The 24,502-nt window shown below is 37.7% G+C and overlaps 3 protein-coding genes and 1 long non-coding RNA gene across 4 annotated transcripts; 1 reads left to right on the top strand and 3 right to left on the bottom strand.

Moving 5' to 3' along the window:
- Positions 1-1,574: 1,574 nt before the first annotated feature.
- LOC143909641 (uncharacterized) lies at positions 1,575-4,324 on the bottom strand. The gene is made up of 2 exons (XM_077427724.1): positions 3,906-4,324; positions 1,575-3,816 (listed from the first exon to the last, which is right to left on the bottom strand). Exons 1-2 carry the CDS (start codon positions 4,026-4,028, stop codon positions 1,747-1,749), a joined length of 2,193 nt encoding a protein of 730 aa, XP_077283850.1. The 5' UTR covers positions 4,029-4,324; the 3' UTR covers positions 1,575-1,746.
- Positions 4,325-4,482: 158 nt separating this feature from the next.
- Positions 4,483-6,010, top strand: LOC143909663 (uncharacterized). Its single transcript, XR_013260358.1, has 2 exons — positions 4,483-5,074; positions 5,145-6,010. It is a non-coding gene; the product is annotated as an uncharacterized LOC143909663 (long non-coding RNA).
- Positions 6,011-15,729: 9,719 nt separating this feature from the next.
- On the bottom strand, positions 15,730-18,079 carry LOC143909645 (uncharacterized). The gene is made up of 2 exons (XM_077427728.1): positions 17,769-18,079; positions 15,730-17,679 (listed from the first exon to the last, which is right to left on the bottom strand). Exons 1-2 carry the CDS (start codon positions 17,889-17,891, stop codon positions 16,108-16,110), a joined length of 1,695 nt encoding a protein of 564 aa, XP_077283854.1. The 5' UTR covers positions 17,892-18,079; the 3' UTR covers positions 15,730-16,107.
- A 3,262-nt stretch (positions 18,080-21,341) lies between these two features.
- Positions 21,342-23,905, bottom strand: LOC143909647 (uncharacterized). Its single transcript, XM_077427731.1, has 2 exons — positions 23,620-23,905; positions 21,342-23,530 (listed from the first exon to the last, which is right to left on the bottom strand). Exons 1-2 carry the CDS (start codon positions 23,740-23,742, stop codon positions 22,133-22,135), a joined length of 1,521 nt encoding a protein of 506 aa, XP_077283857.1. The 5' UTR covers positions 23,743-23,905; the 3' UTR covers positions 21,342-22,132.
- Positions 23,906-24,502: the final 597 nt, after the last annotated feature.

Below are 24,502 nucleotides of genomic sequence, written 5' to 3'. Positions count from 1 at the left end.
CCACTCAGCGTTAACGTGGCTGAAGAACTTCAAAAGACCGGAGGGCCAGCTGGCGAGGTGGCTGGAAATTCTGGGCCAGTACAATGTGACCATCATTCATCGACCGGGGATAAAGCACGGGAACGCGGACGCACTGTCGCGAAGGCCGTGTAAGGAAGAGTGTCCCAAATGCTCACGCGCAGAGACAACCGATCAAGAAAACGACTCGGCCCGAACGGAACCAGTAGAACCCGCAGAACCGGAAGCACGAGTAGCCCTCGTAGGGATCTTGCCCAACGAGATGACAAACTCGACGATCGACAAAATCGTCGAGTGGAAGAACGCCGGAACGAGATCACCGTGGGAAACAGTATCTGCTGAGGAGCAGGAACTGAAAATACTGTGGACCCAATGGGACGCATTGGAGGTGGAAGGCGGTAAGCTGTACCGGAGATGGGAGAACACCGCGGGAACACGTCACACAAAGCAGCTGGTGGTGCCGACTGAGAAGATACCCGAAATCATGTGGGAGATGCACAACGTGCCCACGGGGGGCCACTTCGGTATCAATAAAACGTACCGAAACGTGCGCCAAAAATATTACTGGCCGACGTGTCGAATCGAGGTCACCCAGTGGTGCGAACGATGCGCACAGTGCGGGGCCCACAACGGACCACACCGAAGGAATCGCGGGGCACTTCAACCGTACCTTTCGGGGACGCCACTACAACGAATGGCAGTCGACATTCTGGGTCCACTCCCGGCCACCGAACGAGGAAACCGATACATACTGGTGGCTATGGACTACTTCACGAAGTGGCCGGAAACGATTCCACTACCGAACCAGGAGGCAGAGACCGTAGCAGACGCCCTGGTAGAACAAGTGTTCACGCGGCTAGGCGTCCCGAACGAGCTGCACTCTGATCAGGGACGAAACTTTGAGTCGAAGTTGTTCCGTCAGGCACTGGACCGGCTGGGCGTACACAAAACGAGAACAACACCATACCGACCTCAGTCCGATGGAATGGTCGAGCGACTCAATCGAACCATGCGGGCGCACTTGACGAAGTTCGTCAACGACGAGCAGGACGACTGGGACACGCTGGTTCCGCACTTCCTCATGGCATATAGAGCGGCCCAACACGATGCGACAGGAGCATCACCAGCAGCCATGATGTACGGACGAGAACTGCGCATGCCGGCGGACCTACTATATGGGGGGCCCTCCACCAGACAGTGAACCTCAGGATCCACACCGATATACCACGAAGTTGACCGAAGACATGGCCAAGGTACATCGGTTCGCCAGAGCCCACCTCCGGATGCAGAATAGCCGTATGAAGACGCGATACGACGTCCGCAGAACCGAACCGGCGTACGAAACAGGTGACCGAGTATGGCTGTACAGCCCTGCCAAGACTCCAGGGCTTTCACCAAAGCTGCAATCGCTGTGGGAAGGACCATACACCATAGTGACCAAACTTAGTGACGTAGTTTATAGGATACGCAGGGAATTCGACGGCTCAAACCGATTAAAGGTAGTGCACTATCCAATAAATAAAAATTATAACATTTAAAATAAATAAAACAAGTAAGCAAACTAATAGATCTGTGTATTTAATTTTCAATTATAATTTATCTTAAAATTATTTAAGTAAACTGCAATGAGAAGAAATTTCATGAGATGGGGGCACCAGAAACACCATGGCACGCATGCAGCCAAAATGTAAAAATTTTAACAGTATATTTATATAATCACTATTTTTATCAAACCTCCTTTTTTATATTTATCCCAGCATGCAATTTTTTATGTGTCTCGAGATGACATTTTAGATAAAATGATTTTAAACAAATGTCACATTTGTGTGGTTTTATCCCAGCATGCAATTTTATATGTTGCTTAAGGGTAGATTTATAAGAAAATGATTTTAAACAAATTTCACACTTGTAAGGCTTTTCCCCAGTGTGAGATCTCAAATGTAACACAAGATCATATTTACTAACATATGATTTTAAACAAATGTCACATTTATGTGGTTTTATCTCACCATGCAATTTTTTATGTTTGTTGAGGTTAGATTTATAAGAAAATGATTTTAGACAAATTTCACATTTGTAAGGCTTTTCCCCCGTGTGAGATCTCAAATGTAACACAAGATCATATTTACTAACATATGATTTTAAACAAATGTCACATTTATGTGGTTTTATCTCACTGTGCAATTTTTTATGTTTGTTGAGGTTAGATTTATAAGAAAATGATTTTAGACAAATTTCACACTTGTAAGGCTTTTCCCCCGTGTGAGATCTCAAATGTAACACAAGATCATTTTTAATAACAAATGATTTTAAACAAATGTCACATTTGTGTGGTTTTATCCCAGCATGAAATTTTTTATGTCTGTCGAGATTAGATTTTTCAGTAAATGGTTTTAGACAAATTTCACATTTGTGTAGTTTTATCTCAGCATGAAATCTTTTATGTTGCTTGAGGTTAGATTTTTGAGAAAATGATTTTAAACAAATGCCACATTTGTGTGGTTTTATCCCAGTATGCAATGTTATATGTTGCTTGAGGGTATATTTAACAGTAAATGATTTTAAACAAATTTCACACTTGTACGGCTTTTCACCCGTGTGAGTTTTTAAATGTTTGACAAGTGTACCTTTTTGAAGAAATGATTTTAAACAAATGTCACATTTGTGTGGTTTTATCCCAGTATGCAATTTTTTATGTTTCTTGAGGTCAGATTTATCAGAAAATGATTTTAAACAAATGTCACATTTGTGTGGTTTTATCCCAGTATGCAATTTTTTATGTTTCTTGAGGTCAGATTTATCAGAAAATGATTTTAAACAAATGTCACATTTGTGTGGTTTTATCCCAGTATGCAATGTTATATGTTGCTTTAGGGTATATTTATCAGTAAATGATTTTAAACAAATTTCACACTTGTACGGCTTTTCACCCGTGTGAGTTTTTAAATGTCTGACAAGTGTACCTTTTCGAAGAAATGATTTTAAACAAATGTCACATTTGTGTGGTTTTATCCCAGTATGCAATTTTTTATGTTTCTTGAGGTCAGATTTATTAGAAAATGATTTTAAACAAATGTCACATTTGTGTGGTTTTATCCCAGTATGCAATGTTATATGTTGCTTGAGGGCATATTTATCAGTAAATGATTTTAAACAAATTTCACACTTGTACGGCTTTTCACCCGTGTGAGTTTTTAAATGTCTGACAAGTGTACCTTTTCGAAGAAATGATTTTAAACAAATGTCACATTTGTGTGGTTTTATCCCAGTATGCAATGTTATATGTTTCTTGAGGTCAGATTTATTAGAAAATGATTTTAAACAAATGTCACATTTGTGTGGTTTTATCCCAGTATGCAATGTTATATGTTGCTTGAGGGCATATTTATCAGTAAATGATTTTAAACATATTTCACACTTGTAAGGCTTTTCCCCCGTGTGAGTTTTTAAATGTCTGACAAGTGTACTTTTTCGAAGAAATGATTTTAAACAAATATCACATTTGAACAGGTTTTCTCCTGTATGTGATCTTTTGTTTAACACAAGTTCGGATTTATTGGGAAATGGCTTTAGACAAATTTCACTATTCTTTTGGTGAATTGTTGGTAGTGAAGGCTCACCGTCCCATATTAAATCTTCCAATAAAACTTCTTCAGTCTTGATCTTCAAGCAATCATCTAACCTCAGTTGAGACTTTTCGTTGCTTCGAAAACAAGCCTTTCGAAAGCTGATCAATAATTCCAGATTGGTTTTACACGAAAGACACACGGCGTCTGGAAACCCATCGTTTCTTTTAATCTGCAGATGAAAAAAGTAGGATCGAGCGGTGAGAAGAGTTAACCACAATAATTATAACCTGAATATTATAACCTATAAGCAGCACCGACCTGAATTTGACAGCAGGTCCGAATGCGTTGCTCCAGACGCTCTGGATGAGGACCTGGTGTGGAGCTGAAGATGGAGACGGAAGATTCGGCCGGAGCTGGTCCAAGACAAAGCCTGCACTCCATCGTCCCTGCACTCCACCAACTCCGACAGCAACGACTCGCCTTCGCCTTGCAACTGTTTTTGGTCTAAATTTGGTACTAGTTCGGTACTAAACGGACTACTAGTCAAATGTGAACCGGTCACACGTTATCACCCGTCACACTAAAACTGTTCACATACTAAAACTGGTCACACGCTAAAACTGGTCACGAGAAAACTGGTCACACCTAAAATCGGTCACGAGAAAACCGGTCACACCCAAAAATTAAAAATTGGTCACACAAAAAAATTATTTGCGAATACTTTTTATTTACGAAATTTTTATGATTATCGCCTAGACATATGTTCGAGCCAAAAGCCGTCGTGGCCGTGGCCGTTGGTTGTGGTCTTCGCGAGGAGTTCGCGGGCATCTCATCTGAGTCAGCTCATCTGACGCTCGCATCGGAGAAGCTTGGCAATAGCCTTTGCGTTCATTTCACTTTGACAGATCGAATGTCAAATCACAGTTTAATCTTAATTCACCGCGGCGCTAAATGTACCGCGGGAAGCATATCTAAGTTTCCCATCCGAATTGACGTAATTACTACAACTCGCCACCGGTGTCGCGTCGATAGCTCACACACACACACTAACAGACATTTGTTTACGTTTTCACGTGTGTGTACTCCGTACTGCGGCATATATAACACATTCATGAGTCAGTGTACACTTTTCTTCGAATCCGTTGATATAGCTGAACACCATCTAACTCCTCTATCATGTCCAACTTTTCTAAAGAATACAAACATAACCCCGTGGGTTCCACATCAGATGACGGTTTATCCATAAAGCTTTTTGCCGGGATGGATTTCATTGTATGCTGGTCTAACAAATTCAAGGTGGATCGTTTCCAAGTGATTTCAATGCTATTTTCATAGTATAGTGGATGTGGTGGAGGCAGTTATCATATATAATGCAATTGTCCGACCACATTTTATGTGTTGTGGATCTTTTCTGTAGGCTAGGCTAAGATAGGCTACAAAAATTACAGAATAGAGCCACGAAGAGTATCTTAGATGCACATAAATAGGTATATTAGTATAAGATCCGTGTTAAAGTATTTTATAAATTTGATGATACTCTGAAAGATATTTTATTAGAGGTATGGGGGAAGGCGAGTGCAACAGTGACGGTGTTGTTTATTCTGACGAAGAGAATACTTCCCGCAAAACGGTGACTGACCGTGCATCGCATTGGTACTGCCAGAACCCCGGCGGTCACCACAGAGGGTTACATTTACATAAATATATTAATACATTATTATTTGTGTGATTGAATATAATTAGTTATTAAGCTTGGCTATATCTTGAATAAACAAATAAAACCTTTATTGTTTCAACACTCTACAATCACACATCCTATTCAAATCTAAACTGTCAAATATCATTCTGATTGTATAGATACTCCTTTCAAAACTTGTCTACCTAAATCTTGTTTACACAAAACTGCTATTTGGAAAATATAATATAAGCATTTGAGAATAATGGTTATAATTTTTATCATCTCTTCCTCGTCCCTGTAACAAGCTATTCGCTCCACAAAATAATTTTATTTCTGAAAAGCTCGCCAGCCGCTACACACATATGAATTGTCATCGTAGTATATTCTGCTTACAATCTACTATTTCTGCTTTTTAATTTACATGTTATATTTAAGAAAGAAAATAACTGTATCATAATGCAATTTTATAGAGTTATAATTACTTAAGTATGTTTCGAAATCTTAATTCACTGAAATAAATCCCAATTTATGATTGATCGTGTAAATATAATATGACTCGGAATTCCCAAACATTGGCTATTTTTTTTTTTTTTTTATGCTTGACCATTTCTCGTCCACCTTGATTTTTCGGTTTTAAATTGAAATAAGAGTCAGGTAATTGGGTTTAAATACGGGCCACTCAAGCAACAGAATAGCATTTATTCATATAAAAGCATTAAAATATAATTTTAATAACATTTAAAACATTCGTAACAAAAAATATATATTCATTAATTTAAAACACAAAAAAGACACATGAAATAAGTGATTTCAACATTGAATCATTGAAGAATCACCAAATAAAAAAAAATCAGATGTCTCCGTTCTTCGGTGAATTCTTTTCATGAGTTTTAAGACACAATATCGATAATGGACTTTTCGCAAGAGAATAGGTAAAAGACAATGATTAGAACTATTAAATTATTTGAATTAAAAGAGATAAACTTTATATGGTGAGTGATTAGCTGATTAATATTTAAGTCATATATGTAATTATGAGAATAACAGAGAATTACACATCTTAAGAAAAATTGCTTTTAACAATATAAATAAGTAATGAAGGTAAAACATTATAAACAAACAATATATGTAAAACATTAATTATTTAGAAAAGGTAAAAACATATATACATAATTTAAAAAATATGAAGATACATACATATATACAAAAAAAATTATGTATCAATTTTAAGTTCTGGTAGAACAATGTGAAAACAAGGTTATAATCTAATCGTGATATTTTAGTCAGTTTGGAACTATAAATAAACAATATTTTTATGGAAAACAAAAGTTTAAACCAGTCTAAGTATTTACAACATTAGTGAGAGCTAAGCGTTCGGCATGAGAATCGGCAGTCACTATATATTTTGGATTTATGTTCCCCAGAAATCTTACAAAAGAGCAAATGCTGAAAAATTCTCAAAAGTTGTTAGACTTTAGTAGTGATAACTGCTAATGGAACAGCGCTGGCTATACTTTCTGTCAGAACAAAAGTTATAGTGTGTTGTTGCAAATCACAGGATGACGTTGAGTCAATAAATATAATGTTATTATGGTTTGGTCTCTCTTCATTAGGGGAGTTGTGATTATTACAGTAAAGGGATTTTCTATAAATTTAATTTTGGCGCCTCCTATTCTCCCTATACATTGAATGTATATTTTCTGTAAGAAAAGAATTTTAAATTTATTATCTACATATGTAACTTTATAAAATGTTCATTGTCATAATATTCATTACCTTGATCACACTAGTCATTTTTCCACCTCTTTCATATAACAATGCTGTTGAAATGCCTCCACCACATCCACTATACTATGAAAATAGCATTGAAATCAGTGGAACCCAATCACGGGAATGTTTATCGACTTGGAAACGATCTACCTTGAATTTGTTAGACCAGCATACAATGAAATCCATCCCGGCAAAAAGCTTTATGGATAAGCCGTCATCTGATGTGGAACCCACGGGGTATATAATACTATATACTATATATAAAAACGGACTGTCGCTAAATATATTTGTATATTTGTATATTTGTATATTTGTATATTTGTATATTTGTATATTTGTATATTTGTATGTGACGGACGATCAACCATCAACCAGTATGGGGAACAAATTTTTTTTTTTTTTCATATTTTTCAGTTTTTTAATTTTTTTCATTTTTTCAGTTTTTTCATTTTTTTCATTTTTTCAGTTTTTTCATTTTTTTCATTTTTTCAGTTTTTTCATTTTTTTCATTTTTTTCATTTTTTCAGTTTTTTCATTTTTTTCATTTTTTCAGTTTTTTCATTTTTTTCATTTTTTTCATTTTTTCAGTTTTTTCATTTTTTTCATTTTTTCAGTTTTTTCATTTTTTTCATTTTTTTCATTTTTTCAGTTTTTTCATTTTTTTCATTTTTTCAGTTTTTTCATTTTTTTCATTTTTTTCATTTTTTCAGTTTTTTCATTTTTTTCATTTTTTCAGTTTTTCATTTTTTTCATTTTTTTCATTTTTTCAGTTTTTTCATTGCCGGGGGCGCTGGCGGCGCTGGGGGCGAAGCCCCCGGGGTGCCAAAGGCATCGGGGCGCTGGGGGCGCCGGAGGCGTCGGCGGCGCTGGGGGCGAAGCCCACGGGATGCCGAAGGCATCGGGGACGCTGGGGGCGAAGCCCCCGGGGTGCCGAAGGCATCGGGGGGGCTGGGGGCGACGGGATGCCGAAGGCATCGGGGACGCTGGGGGCGAAGCCCCCGGGGTGCCGAAGGCATCGGGGGGGCTGGGGGCGCCGGAGGCGTCGGCGGCGCTGGGGGCGAAGCCCCCGGGGTGCCGAAGGCATCGGGGGTGCTGGGGGCGCCGGAGGCGTGGGCGGCGCTGGGGGCGAAGCCCCCGGGGTGCCGAAGGCGTCGGGGGCGCCGGAGGCGTCGGCGGCGCTGGGGCCGAAGGCCCCGGAGCGACGGAGGCATCGGGGGCAAAGGCGTCAGGAGGTCGGCGATGCACAAAACGTAGTTTGTAATTCGTAATCACTTCGTAATTCGTGCATCAATTTCTTTCCGAAACCAGTCGATTCAATATCTTTAACTTTATTTTTATTCGAGTTTCAATTCCTTTTCTAAACCATCCGTTGAAATCAACGGGTCCAACACTAGTTCTTTATAAAAGTTGGACATGATAGAGGAGGGGCAGTAGATGTTAGATATGCGTTCAGTTATATCAGCGGCTTCGAAGAGAAGTGATTGACTGACTGACTCATGAATGGATTATATATGTCGCGGTATGAATGCACACACGTCAAATGTCAAATGAAAAAACGTAAACAAATGTCTGTTTGTGTGAGCTATCGACGCGACACCGGTGGCGAGTCTAGTAATTACGTCAATTCGGATGGGAAACTTAGATATGCATTCGGATGGGAAACTTATTCTGTCTTAGGTTTCGGATATATGCGTGGCAATTATGTAGTTTGTACGCCTGTATAAACTTGCAACAATTACGTCCCCCCACAAACACACACTTTTGTCATTCGATTTCGATGTGCGTGCGTGCGTCCGTCTGTGCGTGCGTGCGTGTGTCCGTGCGTGCATCTGTGTGTATGCGTGCGTGCGTGTGATTTAGATTTAGATTTAAATGTATGTGTGTGCGACCGTGTGTGCGTGCGTCCGTGCGTATATGCGTGCGTGCGATTTCGATTTCGAAGTGTGTGTGTGTGTGTGCGTGCGTGTGATTTCGATTTCGATGTATGTTTGTGTGTGTGCGTGTGTGCAATCACGCGTTCGATTTCAATATGTGTGTGTGCGTAAAGCTGCAGAAAAAGAAAAAATCACGGTGTTGTTAAGAGGGCTGTACACCCGAAACCTTTATTTTGTTGTCGTTCCTTTCGTCGATATATATATTGAGTGAATGCGACAATATATACATATATTGAGTGAATGCGACAGTTGCGCTTCGACCAGATAAAACGTATTTTAAATTGACAAAATCGAGGTTTCGTATTCTCCTATTTTCTACCCCGAAACTGGACCAATTTTAAAAAAAAAATCATCATCGGTATGAGAAAGATATTTTCTGTGCAACTATGCGCGTATTTTTTTTTAAATCGACCGTTAAATAAGCACGCTGGACTCTTTTCGTGAGTTTAAAAGAGGCGATTTTATAGATGTTTGGCGGCTCCTAGCTCCTATAAAAAATAACTAATCAAAAAAATAAAACGATAGATGCATCCCAACGGTGGATATCCATAGCATATTAAAAAATAATTTCTCTAGTGCCATAATTGAGGAAGGGAGAAGTCTAATACGTTTGTATGGACAAGGCGCAGGTGTCCAGCCCTCTTAACGAAATAATAAAAAATCTTCTACAAAAAATCTTAATTAAATAATCTTCTACCTGGGAAGGCTTATCGGGTGATATTCTTGTTCAGTGGCGGACTGGGATTGAAATCAGTTCTTGCCAGGAGTCAAAGGGGGGCCCACCCAGGGTTAAAAAAATTGTCTCCCCCCCCCCCCCCCATATAATAAAATTTTCCATCTTGCATCCTATTCTCACAAACGCATCTTTTTGTGGCACTAACGTGAAGAGCAAGCATTATGATACATTAATACGAGGCCAATTTATTGTTCAGAAATTCCACTAGACCAAGCCAATGTTGGCCTCATGTTAATAGTTTTGTAATAGGCGTTCCGAGACAATTCACGAGAACAATATTGTCTTGGCTTAGTGGAATGCTTTAGCAAATTCGTCTCGTGTGAATTCAGTATTAGATCCATTTGTATCTTAGATTTATTTGTGCATATATGTACATACATCAGTGGCGGCTCGTAATAATTTTAAGTGGCGGGGCTGCACTGAAAAGATGTCTAAAAAATGTCACCATAATTGTTCTATCATGTCATAACAGGACAAAATAAGCACAATTTTTGGCGTACGACCACTTACATGTGGATTTAAGTATTATTGAAAAAAAAACTAGCAGTTTTAAAAATAACTAAAAAACTAGATGAGGGCTCGTACACAACCAATTAAGAGTAACGAAAACGAATAAAGTTGTGATCGTGCGATTCAACTAATCAAGCGCGCGAAATCTTACACAAACTGACAGATGAATGTTGTTTAACCCTTTGGCTGCTACGAGGTTTTTCAATGTCCAAGCGAAAAATGCTAACATTTGTAATTATTTTGAAAAAAAATAAATATAATATTTTTTTTTACATACTTACTTCGCCGATCACTCGTAATTTTTATAATACTTTATATACATTTTTAAGAAGCAGTCGTGGACTCGTGCTCTCTCTTTCTGTCTTGCTTTTACATGCGTGCGTACGAAAGAGATACCTACATATATACACAAATTAAGTTTTGACGATTGTTTTCCCGACGCTTTATTTTTTTCAATAATCTATTTTTAGACATCGATGTAGCCTTACAACATGCGATATATTCGAAACAGGTAGCGGTCTTTCTCTCTTTCTTTCTTGGTTTTAATTGTGTACGTGTGAGCGAGACACACAAGGATGCGAAGTTTCTAATAATCAAATAATTTTTCAACATGTATCATAAACATTTTGTATGCATTTCAGTTGCATTTGATTGATTGCATGAATTCGTGACGTCTCGTGACCTATATAATTGAAAGCGGATTTCTATTGTTTTTTGCCATTTATTTTAACTCTGCAAAATGATATCGGACAGTGAAAGTGATGAAAGTGAAATAATAGCTCCTCGCCGAGGAACTCGACAAATCAGCAGCTCTACTGATTCTGAAAATGAATTTATCGACAATAATCAATTCCCAAGTAATAACTCCTTATATGACATTGACAACGAACCCGAAATTTACTTTGATGATGAACCCGAAATTGAAGAGCTTTTATTTAAAAAATTGATAAATATTTATAAAGCTTGATTGAAAAATAAATATAAATACGTATATAAAAAAAATGTTTCGTGCCACTGATGCGCTGGTGGCTCAAAGAAAGTATTGAAATACGACAATTAATGTCGACAACAACGATCGTCGTAGCAATCTTCGCCCATTTCAAAACAACGATTTATCGTTGTTGTAGCAGTCAAAGGGTTAACAGGCGAAGGCTGCCGACTATCCAGCCCAAAACGGCAGAGTGAGTGAAAGAGAAAGAGCTATCTGCAGTTGCAAATAGCTCTTTCTCTTTCTCGTTCCGAAACTCCGGGCTGCGTGGCGTTCAGAGCGGCGCTGTAAAACTTTACAGCCAGTACAGCAACATTTTAATTCATCTGTCACCATACAAGTTAGTGGGGTCTTCGAAACGGTCACCATTACTTAAAATATCACCCTTTTGGATATGGGTGATATTGTAAGTAATATTAACTCTGTCGAAGGCCCCAATAGTTCGTCCATCCAACTAATAAAAAAATATAATTAATAAATAAAATATTAAATGTATTATTAAACATATATTTTAGAATTTTGTAGGAGGGGCTGCAGCCCGGCAGCCCATTAGGACGAGCCGCCACTGACATACATACTGTTTACATAGGGTTGTCAGATTTCATGGAAGTCATACTGGGATACCCCCCCCCCCCCAAAAAAATCAGATCTTTGACTTTTCTATAGATATATTTTCAATCGAAGTAATAATATTGTTACGTACGCCGCGGATTGAGCGGTATAATTCGCGATATAATTCATGCTGGATTGAACAGTGACAATACGTGTATCTCCTGAATCATCAATAAATGCTGTGAAACGACTGTTGGCCTTTTACTTGGATCCTCCACCCACCACTACGCAACACTGGTCGTCAGAAGTGGGATCCAAGATGGGCCGTGGAACAAAGTCACCAGCGAAGGAAGAGAAGCTACAGCGAAGCCATCCTCGGGAGCTGTAGGAGAGAGTTCGAGCCAAGGAGACACGAAATAAAAAAATGCAGTTTTCACTGCAACACACAGAATCGGTCATCACATATTCGGTTGTCGAATTGCAGTTATCACTGCAACTCGACTTTGACATTATCGGCGGTGGCCGCCAAGAATCCATTGGGATGACGGAAGGGGGATACGAAGCATTCGTACAGGCGCTGCCGGGAGAGGACAACTGGGGACACTGTCGACGAGGGGCAGGATCCGGCAGAGGCAGAGTGATCCAAAGGTCGACCGGGACGAATGCAGTTCACCGGTCCACTTACGCCGCAAGTAGCAAGAATTAGCGGCTGTTGGGGACGACGATCCACGGGAAAGCATCGTCGTCAGAAGAGGAGCGGAGAGCAGGAATGCGGAGGAGCAAGAATTCATCGGGATGACGGAAGGAGGTTACGAAACGGGAGGTTTCGTACAAGTGCTGCCGGGAGAGGACAACTTGAGGTGTTGTCAAGGGCAACATCGGAGAGCAGCATCCGGCAATTGCAGAGTCATCCAAAGGGCGACCGGGACGAGGGCAGTTCGCCAATTCGCCGCAAGTAGCAAGAATTAGCGGCTGTACGTGACGACGATCCACGGGAAAGCATCGTCGTCAGAAGAGGAGCGGAGATCGACTACAACTGAGAGATGTCGATTACAAGCCACTATTCCCTTCAACTGTTTGTTGATGGCAGATGTCAACAAACTGAAAAAAAAATCTAATTGGAAACTAGTCGAGTCTAATTGGAAGAGTCGGAAAGTAAACGGATTGAAATGGAATTCAATCGGAAGCATGCAACGGCAGAGAGGCACATTTATCAGATTGGATAAATGTTGGTTGGTCAGTCGGCGGAGTCAATCAAGTCACTTTTGGGAGGATAGAGGCATCGCTTCAGAGGGAATGGCAACGGAAGCACGTTCTGGGTGGAACGTTGGTCTGCAGCAGGATGCTGGGCCACATGACAGGGAGACGGGGCCACCGCAACAAATTTGGACGTTGGGGAAACGAGCGACTTGGATCAACCACGTGAGGGCATTTGAAACCGAAGAAGCGCCAGATCGCGACTTCAACGAGAGAGAGCGGAACAATTGATATACGTCAACATCGAAAAAAAATCTAGTTGGAAACTAGTGGAAACACGAGTACCTAAAAAAATACATGGACAGTTGCAGCAGTGTTTAGATCATCTCGCAGATGTAACGGGAAAATACATCAGAAAGAAATGGATTTCAGTTGGGTCAATGGAACGGAAAAGAAGCACATTCAACAGAGTGGCAGACTGTTGGGTGCACATTTACCAAGGTCAATGGAACGGAAAAGAAACACAACCAGCAGAGTGGCAGACTGAGGTGTGCATATTTTCCAGGGTCAAGGGAACGGAAAAGAAGCACCACCAACAGAGTGGCAGACTGAGGGGTGCACATTTTCCAGGGTCAACCGTCATTTTTGTGAGGATGGTGGCGATTCTTGTGGGACATGGCTTTGGAGCACGTTCTGGGTTGAACGTTGGTCTGCAGCAGGATGCTTGGCCACATGACATAGGAACACTGGGCCACCGTAGCAAATTTGGACGATGGTGACACGAGAGACATGGACCAAGTCACTTTTGTGAGGATGGGAGCGATTCTTGTGGGACATGGCTTTGGAGCACGTTCTGGGTTGAACGTTTGTCTGCAGCAGGATGCTGGACCACATGACAGGAATACAGGGCTGCCATAGCAAATTTGGACTTTGGTGATACGAGCAACATGGACCAAACACGTGAGAAATTTTGGACCGAAGAGCTAACAAATAATGATTTCCAAATGCAGAACATCGGATGATTAATTTTAAGCGATTGAAAATGTAATGTAATTGTTTCCATTGTAAAGGTGACGTAAATTGAAATGTAACGAAAGTTCAATGCAATTGTTTCCATTGTAAAGGTGACGTAAAGTGAAGTGTAATGTAATTGTCTCCATTGTAAAGGTGACGTAAATTGAAGTGTAACGAAAGTTTAATGTAATTGTTTCCAATGTCAAGGTGACGTAAATTGAAGTGTAACGAAAGTTTAATGTAATTGTTTCCATTGTAAAGTTGACGTAAATTGAAGTTTAACGAAAGTTTAACGTAATTGTTTACATTGTAAAGGTGTCGTAAATTGAAGTTTAACGAAAGTTTAATGTAATTGTTTCCAATGTAAAGGTGACGTAAATCGTAGTGTAACGAAATTTTAAATGTTTTTGTTTACATTGTAAAGGTGTCGTAAATTGAAGTTTAACGAAGGTTTAATGTAATTGTTTCCATTGTAAAGGTGACGTTAATCTAACTGTAACAGAATTTAAATTGTAAAGGTAACGTTAATGTAACGGTAATAGAATTTAAATGTCATTGTTTCCATTGTAACTGTAAAGATAACGACTGTAATTGTAAATGTAACTGTGACTGATATCGGAGATAAATGTAACTACTGTATATTTATCAGTTATGATTTGTTGGTCAATCGGGACGATTTGACCTAAGAGGGAGGCAATGTTACGTACGCCGCGGATTGAGCGAATTGCACTTAGACCAACGGATATCTGTTATCGGATTAACTAAATGCATGCACTTACTTCCAAAGATTATATCTGGACTCTAAGTGCATTTAGGCTAAACAATGACCGTTATTAGTTATTTCTCAGAATCGCTACGGGAAGACCCAATGTCTTGGAAATACATATCCGAATACGTGACTATACAACAGGTAAACAGATTAGGCGTCCTGAGAGATCTACCCTTTATAAGGCGGTACGTAGGCGATATAATTCATTCTGGACTGAGCAGTGACAATACGTGTATCTCCTAAATCATCAATAAATGCTGTGAAACGACTGTTGGCCTTTTACTTGGATCCTCCACCCACCACTACGCAACAATATTTAGAATATCTATAATTGATTTTTTGCCGTAAATGAAAAGTGCTACAATTACAATGAAGAAACCAAAGTGGACTTCACCGAGAGGATTAGTGAAAAAATCTAATAATGTATTTGGTGCTTTTTCTTCAACTTAAAAAAAGCTTTTTCAACTAAAAAGTAGCTTTAGAGTGCGTTCTATTTCAGGTAATAGTGATAGCCACCTAGTTTTTGAATGGGAGAGTAGATTTTTATATTCAATATATTAGCAAAATCACAGAAATCTAGTCTTTCTGTTCTGTGTCTATTTCGCGTCTCCCTTCTACACATACATAGTTCTCCAAAAAGTATAAGACAGAAAAATAGTTCATTGTTGAATATTGCTGCAGTGTTCACCAGACATCGACTTATCGTTTATGTTAATTCCGAGTTAAAAACTTCCGAAGTAATTTAAAAAGTAGTAAACCAGGACATTTGGGCGTCCCGTGAGGTTTGTTCGGGACACCTGGACAAGAGACTTAAAACTTGTGACAATCCCGATTAATCGGGACGCCTGACAACCCTAGCCATAATGGAATTGATAATTTTAATCACTAATTCCATTACTTTTTCAATTTTTTTCTGGAAATGTCACCACACAAAGCGCTTCTTGATGAATGACGCATTTGTAAGCAAGTACGTCGTGATTAATTTTTCATTTTTAAAATCGAAACAAACCCTTTTCTTACGCCGGCCATGCTTTTCGCCCCATCTGTTGAAATTGCTACAATTTTAGAGCACTTTGGCCAAAGAGCCGCGGTTTGCCGACCCCTGGCTTAGGATGATGAAGAATGTTTGCCAAAATTATCTCAATTTCATCCAATAAATAAAAATTATAACATTTAAAATAAATAAAACAAGTAAGCCAACTAATAGATCTGTGTATTTAATTTTCAATTATAATTTCTCTTAAAATTATTTAAATAAACTGCAATGAGAAGAAATTTCATGAGAAGGGGGCGCCAGAAACACCATGGCACGCATGCAGCCAAAATGTTAAAATTTTAACAGTACAAAGTATAATGACAATTTTTTACAAACCTAGTTTTTACAAAACTTGTAAGGCTTTTCCCTCGTGTGAGATCTCAAATGTGACACAAGATCATTTTTACTAATATATGATTTTAAACAAATGTCACATTTGTGTAGTTTTATCTCAGCATGCACTTGTTTATGTCGCTTGAGGTTATATTTTTGAGAAAATGATTTTAAACAAATGTCACATTTGTGTGGTTTTATCCCAGCATGCATTTTTTTATGTCTGTCGAGACTAGATTTTAGAGTATATGGTTTTAGACAAATTTCACATTTGTGTAGTATTATCCCAGCATGCATTTTTTTATGTGTCTCGATGCTAGATTTTTGAATAAATGATGTTAGACAAATTTCACACTTGTAAGGATTTTCCCCCGTATGAAATCTCAAATGTGACACAAGATCATTTTTACGAACATATGATTTTAAACAAATGTCACATTTGTATGGTTTTATCCCAGCATGCAATTTTATATGTCTGTCGAGACTAGTTTTTAGAGTATATGGTTTTAAACAAATGTCACATTTGTGTGGTTTTATCCCAGTATGCAATGTTATATGTTGCTTGAGGGTAAATTTATGAGTAAATGATTTTAAACAAATTTCACACTTGTACGGCTTTTCACCCGTGTGAGTTTTTAAATGTCCGACAAGTGTACCTTTTCGAAGAAATGATTTTAAACAAATGTCACATTTGTGTGGTTTTATCCCAGTATGCAATTTTTTATGTTTCTTGAGGGTAGATTTATCAGAAAATGATTTTAAACAAATTTCACACTTGTAAGGCTTTTCCCCCGTATGAAATCTCAAATGTGACACAAGAACATTTTTACAAACAAATGATTTTAAACAAATGTCACATTTGTGTGGTTTTATCCCAGCATGCATTTTTTTATGTCTGTCGAGACTAGTTTTTAGAGTATATGGTTTTAAACAAATGTCACATTTGTGTGGTTTTATCCCAGTATGCAATGTTATATGTTGCTTGAGGGTAAATTTATGAGTAAATGATTTTAAACAAATTTCACACTTGTACGGCTTTTCACCCGTGTGAGTTTTTAAATGTCCGACAAGTGTACCTTTTCGAAGAAATGATTTTAAACAAATGTCACATTTGTGTGGTTTTATCCCAGTATGCAATTTTTTATGTTTCTTGAGGTCAGATTTATTAGAAAATGATTTTAAACAAATTTCACACTGGTAAGGCTTTTCCCCCGTGTGAGTTCTTAAATGTCTGACAAGTCTACTTTTTCGAAGAAATGATTTTAAACAAATATCACATTTGAACAGGTTTTCTCCCGTATGTGATCTTTTGCTTAACACAAGTTCGGATTTATTGGGAAATGGCTTTAGACAAATTTCACTATTCTTTCGGTGAATTGTTGGTAGTGAAGGCTCATCGTCCCATATTAAATCTTCCAATAAAACTTCTTCAGTCTTGATCTTCAAGCAATCATCTAACCTCAGTTGAGACTTTTCGTTGCTTCGAAAACAAGCCTTTCGAAAGCTGATCAATAATTCCAGATTGGTTTTACACGAAAGACACACCGCGTCTGGAAACCCATCGTTTCTTTTAACCTGCAGATGAAAAAAGTAGGATCGAGCGGTGAGAAGAGTTAACCACAATAATTATAACCTGAATATTATAACCTATAAGCAGCACCGACCTGAATTTGACAGCAGGTCCGAATGCGTTGCTCCAGACGCTCTGGATGAGGACCTGGTGTGGAGCTGAAGATGGAGACGGAAGATTCGGCCGGAGCTGGTCCAAGACAAAGCCTGCACTCCATCGTCCCTGCACTCCATCAATTCTGACAGCAACGACTCGCCTACGCCTTGCAACTTTTTTTGGTCTAAATTTGGTACTAGTTTGGTACTAAATTTGGTACTAAACGGACTACTAGTCAAATATGAACCGGTCACAGGACAACCGGTCGCTCTAGATCGGTCACACGTGATCACCCGTCACACCAAAACTGGTCACATGCTAACATGGGCGCCCGCAGAAAATTTTCTAAGGGGGGGGCAAAATACTAATAGTAGTTTTAATTTACTGTAGCGTATTTGTATGGTGAACGTAACGTAAAAACTAGTAAGACGTATAGCTCGTGCAGCGAAAGCTGGCACGTACCAATACAAACACGTATATTGTATCCGTGAAAATACAATAAAAAATGCTGTATTGTTTGTAATTTGGCCAGGAAGGCGCATTGGGGTTTACCTGTAATGCCTTCCTGGTATGAAATAAAATAAAATAATAAAACATGAATAAGATTTTTTGTATCTGTTTTCTAGGACAATCAGTTGGTCCCTTTCATACGCACCCACTTTCCGAGCATGACAGAAACAACAATTATTTTTTGTATTGCTCGGTGATTTTTGCTTAGTGATCATGTGTGCACTACAGAATGATTTTTCCAGTTTCACTGGTCAGTCACCGATCAACCCCCACAAACTGACGTAACGCGTTCTTATATTGTTTGCTAATTGGTTAATTGGAGTTAGTTCATTAGAATTAGTGGATATATGATAATAAAATGCTTTGTAATAAAATTGGATCTGGGAAAACACTAACGGGACAATCTCGCGAAATTGTGTATAATGTTTTCAACTATTTCATGCATCGTATAGTGAATCAGAGCAGAGTCAATCACTATTGATACATTCAGAGACGTTTGGAGACATGTGAAAAAACATGAAGAAAAATTTATTGAACTGGAACCAAAACTCGATAATTTAACGGACAATTTCACTGACATTATAAAAGTAGAATATTCTGATAGCGAATATATAGATTCTTCAAGTGATGGAGAATTAAGTGGCGTAGAAGAATTACATATGATACGACATTGTATAGAAACAGAAGACTATCCAAAACGAGGAAAGAAGTAACGAATTAAAGAAAATCAGAAAAGGTTAGTAAAACTAGAAGTACGTTTAGTAGTAGAGTAGTAAAAGTAAAGTCTTATAATAGAAAAGTTTGAAATTGAAATTCAAAAATAAGATTATAAAATGAACAATGTATTTATTTAGATTAGAAACACTTCCGGTTCGGGTAGACTTTCTGGGTGTAATGTACTGCGGCATTATCCAAAGATCGCCGCAATATTTTTTTTGTAAGTTTATTTTAAGTTCTGACTCAGCTACAAAATTCTGAAGCCGACAAACAATTCTATGCAAAATAATGAAAAATATTTTGATGGTCTAGGCACCCAACAGTAAACAAATTTGAAGTGAGCAAATAAACAACAAAGTGTAGCGCTTTCTTTGCGAATTTTTTTATTATCTTTGTAACGGTCGGGACTTAATACTAGCCGACAAAGAAGAATATCTATACATAATAATGAAAAGGACTGCATTATTATCAAAATTCGAACACATTTAAAATCACTTATTTCCTGTTTAATATAATTTATATCCTATATTTTTTTCTCATTTTTTAATTCGTATTAATTTTTGCATACGTACGTTTGTTTTACTTATAATTTAAAAAAATGCTATTTATCATTTTATTCGTGGTACGTATTCAAATATTAAATAAATATGCCATCCAAATTATATCATAGATCTTAAAAACATTACACGATCGGTTGAAATAAAATATATAAATAACAGCCTGTATATGAAAAATGCATTTGTATGAGTACTGTGCACGCGCCTTCTGTAGCTAATAGAGCTATACCACTTGACACTCGGATAAAACTTTGTAAAAGGTAACAAGTCGATGAAATCTTGGCTACTTTTGTATTCTCGCGTTTTCCAAAAATCAAACCAACTCAAGGCTTCAGTTTCAAAATTATTAATGTGGTATACCTGATTAATAGTAGACATTATATCCTTAAACTGTTGACGATTCAGTTTGCACAATTTCGTAGGATATAGCAACGCTAAGTTAAATAGTGCACTGTTGGCTTCACAAAATCGACTCTCCATTGAGTTAATTAGAGAATCTAAGTATGGAATGTAAACTGTTTGTCTGAAGTACTCTTCACACACTTATGGTTCCCGGATTTCCTCGATGCTTTTATCTTCCACTCTGTCTTGGAATAATCAGTTCAATATCCACTTTCTGTGCGAGTTGTACTGTTTTCTCAAAAATATACCTGAAATAGTTATCGGAATCACCTCGGTGAAGTTTTACTACACTGAGCCGGTTTTGAACTTGCAGTCGGACTTCTGGAAGATGTATGTATGTAGCTCGGTTCGGTGATTACTGGTCACAAATTACTCGTCACAAAGTCACTAAAATCTCTATAACGGAACATCTGGCAGCCGAAAAGTCCATCATACTAACGATAACTATCATAGTAACGAGAACTTGAGTACCAAATGTTGTGTATTCGCGATTTTCATGGCAAAAATTGTCTTTGTGACCACCCCAATGTGACGAATAGTCCAATTACCATGTAGCTCATACAACTACATAAATATTTGACTATTTTCAATCAATCCGGGGGGGGCAAGTGCCTCCCTTTGCCCCCCCCCCCCCTGCGGGCGCCCATGCATGCTAAAACTGGTCACACGCTAAAACTGGTCACGAGAAAACTGGTCACACGTTAAAATCGGTCACGAGAAAACCGGTCACACCCAAAAATTAAAAATTGGTCACACAAAAAAATTATTTGCAAATACTTTTTATTTACGAAATTTTTATGATTATCGACTAGACATATGTTCGAGCCAAAAGCCGTCGTGGCCGTGGCCGTTGGTTGTGGTCTTCGCGAGGAGTTCGCGGGCATCTCATCTGAGTCAGCTCATCTGACGCTCGCATCGGAGAAGCTTGGCAATAGCTTTTGCGTTCATTTCACTTTGACAGATCGAATGTCAAATCACAGTTTAATCTTAATTCACCGCGGCGCTAAATGTACCGCGGGAAGGTCTATGAAAACACCGATTGTGTACTAACACTAAGAGGATCCTTTATTTATGTTCACTTGTTACAATAGTAATTATATGTACAAAGAAGCTCGTTTCTCAGCTTCGGAGCGATGAATTCTTTCTTCTGGAATAGTCAAATGGGACGATGATTCATTCTGCATGTTTGTACAAAAGCGATGATTATGCCATCGTAAGCCTTGGCTATTGTTGTGAAATATGTATGAGATCATATATATAAAAAAAAATTATATATGTATATATATATATATATATATATATATATATATATATAAATATATAAATATATATTTTTTTATATATGGGTATAATATTATATAATAAAAATATAAAATAATTATTTTAAACTGATTTTATTATTATTTTAAGGGGGTCCCGTTAAATATTAAAATAAAAAAAACATTTTTATTTGTATTCCCTACTATTATTTGAAGTCCCCTTGATATGTTGAAAAGCTTGAAGAAAAAAAAATCCGTTTTATCGATTTTTTGATTTATGAAATCTACTCCAGGTATAAAAAAAAATGTTCATTTTTACTCCAAATTTACAATGATTCCCCTCATAATGTTATCTATTGACGAAATCGCTTTTTTTTGCTGCATATTGATGAAGAGGAGTTGTAGAAAGTAATACGAAAACTGTTATTTTAAATTCCTTTCCTAGTCTTAAAATATATCGTTATTTGCATGTGATGCAACTGATGAGCTTCGCTTTGCGCTGGGTATGTTTTCATTTCATATACATACCTACTTATGTACTGAATAGCCGATTTGTAATAAAACAATAATTCAGATGTTCAATGAAAATGTTTGTATTGAAAGAATGCAATGAAATGAATTACAGGGTATTGAATATTTGGTTTGCCGACCCCTGGCTTAGGATGATGAAGAATGTTTGCCAAAATTATCTCAATTTCATCCAATAAATAAAAATTATAACATTTAAAATAAATAAAACAAGTAAGCAAACTAATAGATCTGTGTATTTAATTTTCAATTATAATTTATCTGAAAAATATTTAAGTAAACTGCAATGAGAAGAAATTTCATGAGATGGGGGCACCAGAAACACCATGGCACGCATGCAGCCAAAATGTAAAATTTTTAACACTATATTTATATAATCAATATTTTTATCAAACATCCTTTTTTATATTTATCCCAGCATGCAATTTTTTATGTGTCTCGAGATGACATTTTAGATAAAATGATTTTAAACAAATGTCACATTTGTGTGGTTTTATCCCAGCATGCAATTTTATATGTTGCTTGAGGGTAGATTTATAAGAAAATGATTTTAAACAAATTTCACACTTGTAAGGCTTTTCCCCCGTGTGAGATCTCAAATGTAACACAAGATCATATTTACTAACATATGATTTTAAACAAATGTCACATTTATGTGGTTTTATCTCAGCATGCAATTTTTTATGTTTGTTGAGGTTAGATTTATAAGAAAATGATTTTAGACAAATTTCACACTTGTAAGGCTTTTCCCCCGTGTGAGAACTCAAATGTAACACAAGATCATTTTTACTAACATATGATTTTAAACAAATGTCACATTTGTGTGGTTTTATCTCAGCATGCAATTTTTTATGTTTGTTGAGGTTAGATTTATAAGAAAATGATTTTAGACAAATTTCACACATGTAAAGCTTTTCCCCCGTGTGAGATATCAAATGTAACACAAGATCATTTTTACGAACATATGATTTTAAACAAATGTCACATTGGTGTGGTTTTATCCCAGCATGCAATTTTTTATGTCTGTTGAGACTAGATTTTTCAGTAAATGATTTTAGACAAATTTCACATTTGTTTAGTTTTATCCCAGCATGAAATTTTTTATGTTGCTTGAGGTTAGATTTTTGAGAAAATGATTTTAAACAAATGCCACATTTGTGTGGTTTTATCCCAGTATGCAATGTTATATGTTGCTTGAGGGTATATTTATCAGTAAATGATTTTAAACAAATTTCACACTTGTACGGCTTTTCACCCGTGTGAGTTTTTAAATGTTTGACAAGTGTACCTTTTCGAAGAAATGATTTTAAACAAATGTCACATTTGTGTGGTCTTATCCTAGTATGCAATGTTATATGTTGCTTGAGGGTATATTTATTAGAAAATGATTTTAAACATATTTCACACTTGTAAGGCTTATCCCCCGTGTGAGTTCTTAAATGTTTGACAAGTGTACTTTTTCGAAGAAATGATTTTAAACAAATATCACATTTGAACAGGTTTTCTCCTGTATGTGATCTTTTGTTTAACACAAGTTCGGATTTATTGGGAAATGGCTTTAAACAAATTTCACTATTCTTTCGGTGAATTGTTGGTAGTGAAGGCTCACCGTCCCATATTACATCTTCCAATAAAACTTCTTCAGTCTTGATCTTCAAGCAATCATCTAACCTCAGTTGAGACTTTTCGTTGCTTCGAAAACAAGCCTTTCGAAAGCTGATCAATAATTCCAGATTGGTTTTACACGAAAGACACACCGCGTCTGGAAACCCATCGCTTCTTTTAACCTGCAGATGAAAAAAGTAGGATCGAGCGGTGAGAAGAGTTAACCACAATAATTATAACCTGAATATTATAACCTATAAGCAGCACCGACCTGAATTTGACAGCAGGTCCGAATGCGTTGCTCCAGACGCTCTGGATGAGGATCTGGTGTGGAGCTGAAGATGGAGACGGAAGATTCGGCCGGAGCTGGTCCAAGACAAAGCCTGCACTCCATCGTCTCTGCACTCCATCAACTCTGACAGCAACGACTCGCCTACGCCTTGCAAATTTTTTTGGTCTAAATTTGGTACTATTTATACCAGAAAAATGGGTAAACGGACTACTGGTCAAATGTGAACCGGTCACACGTTATCACCCGTCACACTAAAACTGTTCACATACTAAAACTGGTCACGAGGAAACTGGTCACACGCTAAAACTGGTCACGAGAAAACTGGTCACACCTAAAATCGGTCACGAGAAAACCGGTCACACCCAAAAATTAAAAATTGGTCACACAAAAAAATTATTTGCAAATACTTTTTATTTACGAAATTTTTATGATTATCGACTAGACATATGTTCGAGCCAAAAGCCCTCGTGGCCGTGGCCGTTGGTTGTGGTCTTCGCGAGGAGTTCGCGGGTATCTCATCTGAGTCAGCTCATCTGACGCTCGCATCGGAGAAGCTTGGCAATAGCCTTTGCGTTCATTTCACTTTGACAGATTGAATGTCAAAGTGAAATGAACGCAAAGGCTAAACGTCACAGCTTAATCTTAATTCACCGCGGCGGTAAATGTACCGCGGGTAGATCTATGAAAACACCGAGTGTGTACTAACACTAAGAGGATCCTTTATTTATGTTCACTTGTTACAATAGTAATTATATGTACAAAGAAGCTCGTTTCTCAGCTTCGGAGCGATGAATTCTTTCTTCTGGAATAGTCAAATGGGCCGATGCCAGAGATTCATTCTGCATGTTTGTACAAAAGCGAT

This window comes from Arctopsyche grandis, chromosome 3 (genome assembly GCF_051622035.1).
Source record: "Arctopsyche grandis isolate Sample6627 chromosome 3, ASM5162203v2, whole genome shotgun sequence".
Taxonomy (NCBI): Eukaryota; Metazoa; Arthropoda; class Insecta; order Trichoptera; family Hydropsychidae; genus Arctopsyche; species Arctopsyche grandis.
This window is presented reverse-complemented; position numbering and strand designations above follow the sequence as displayed.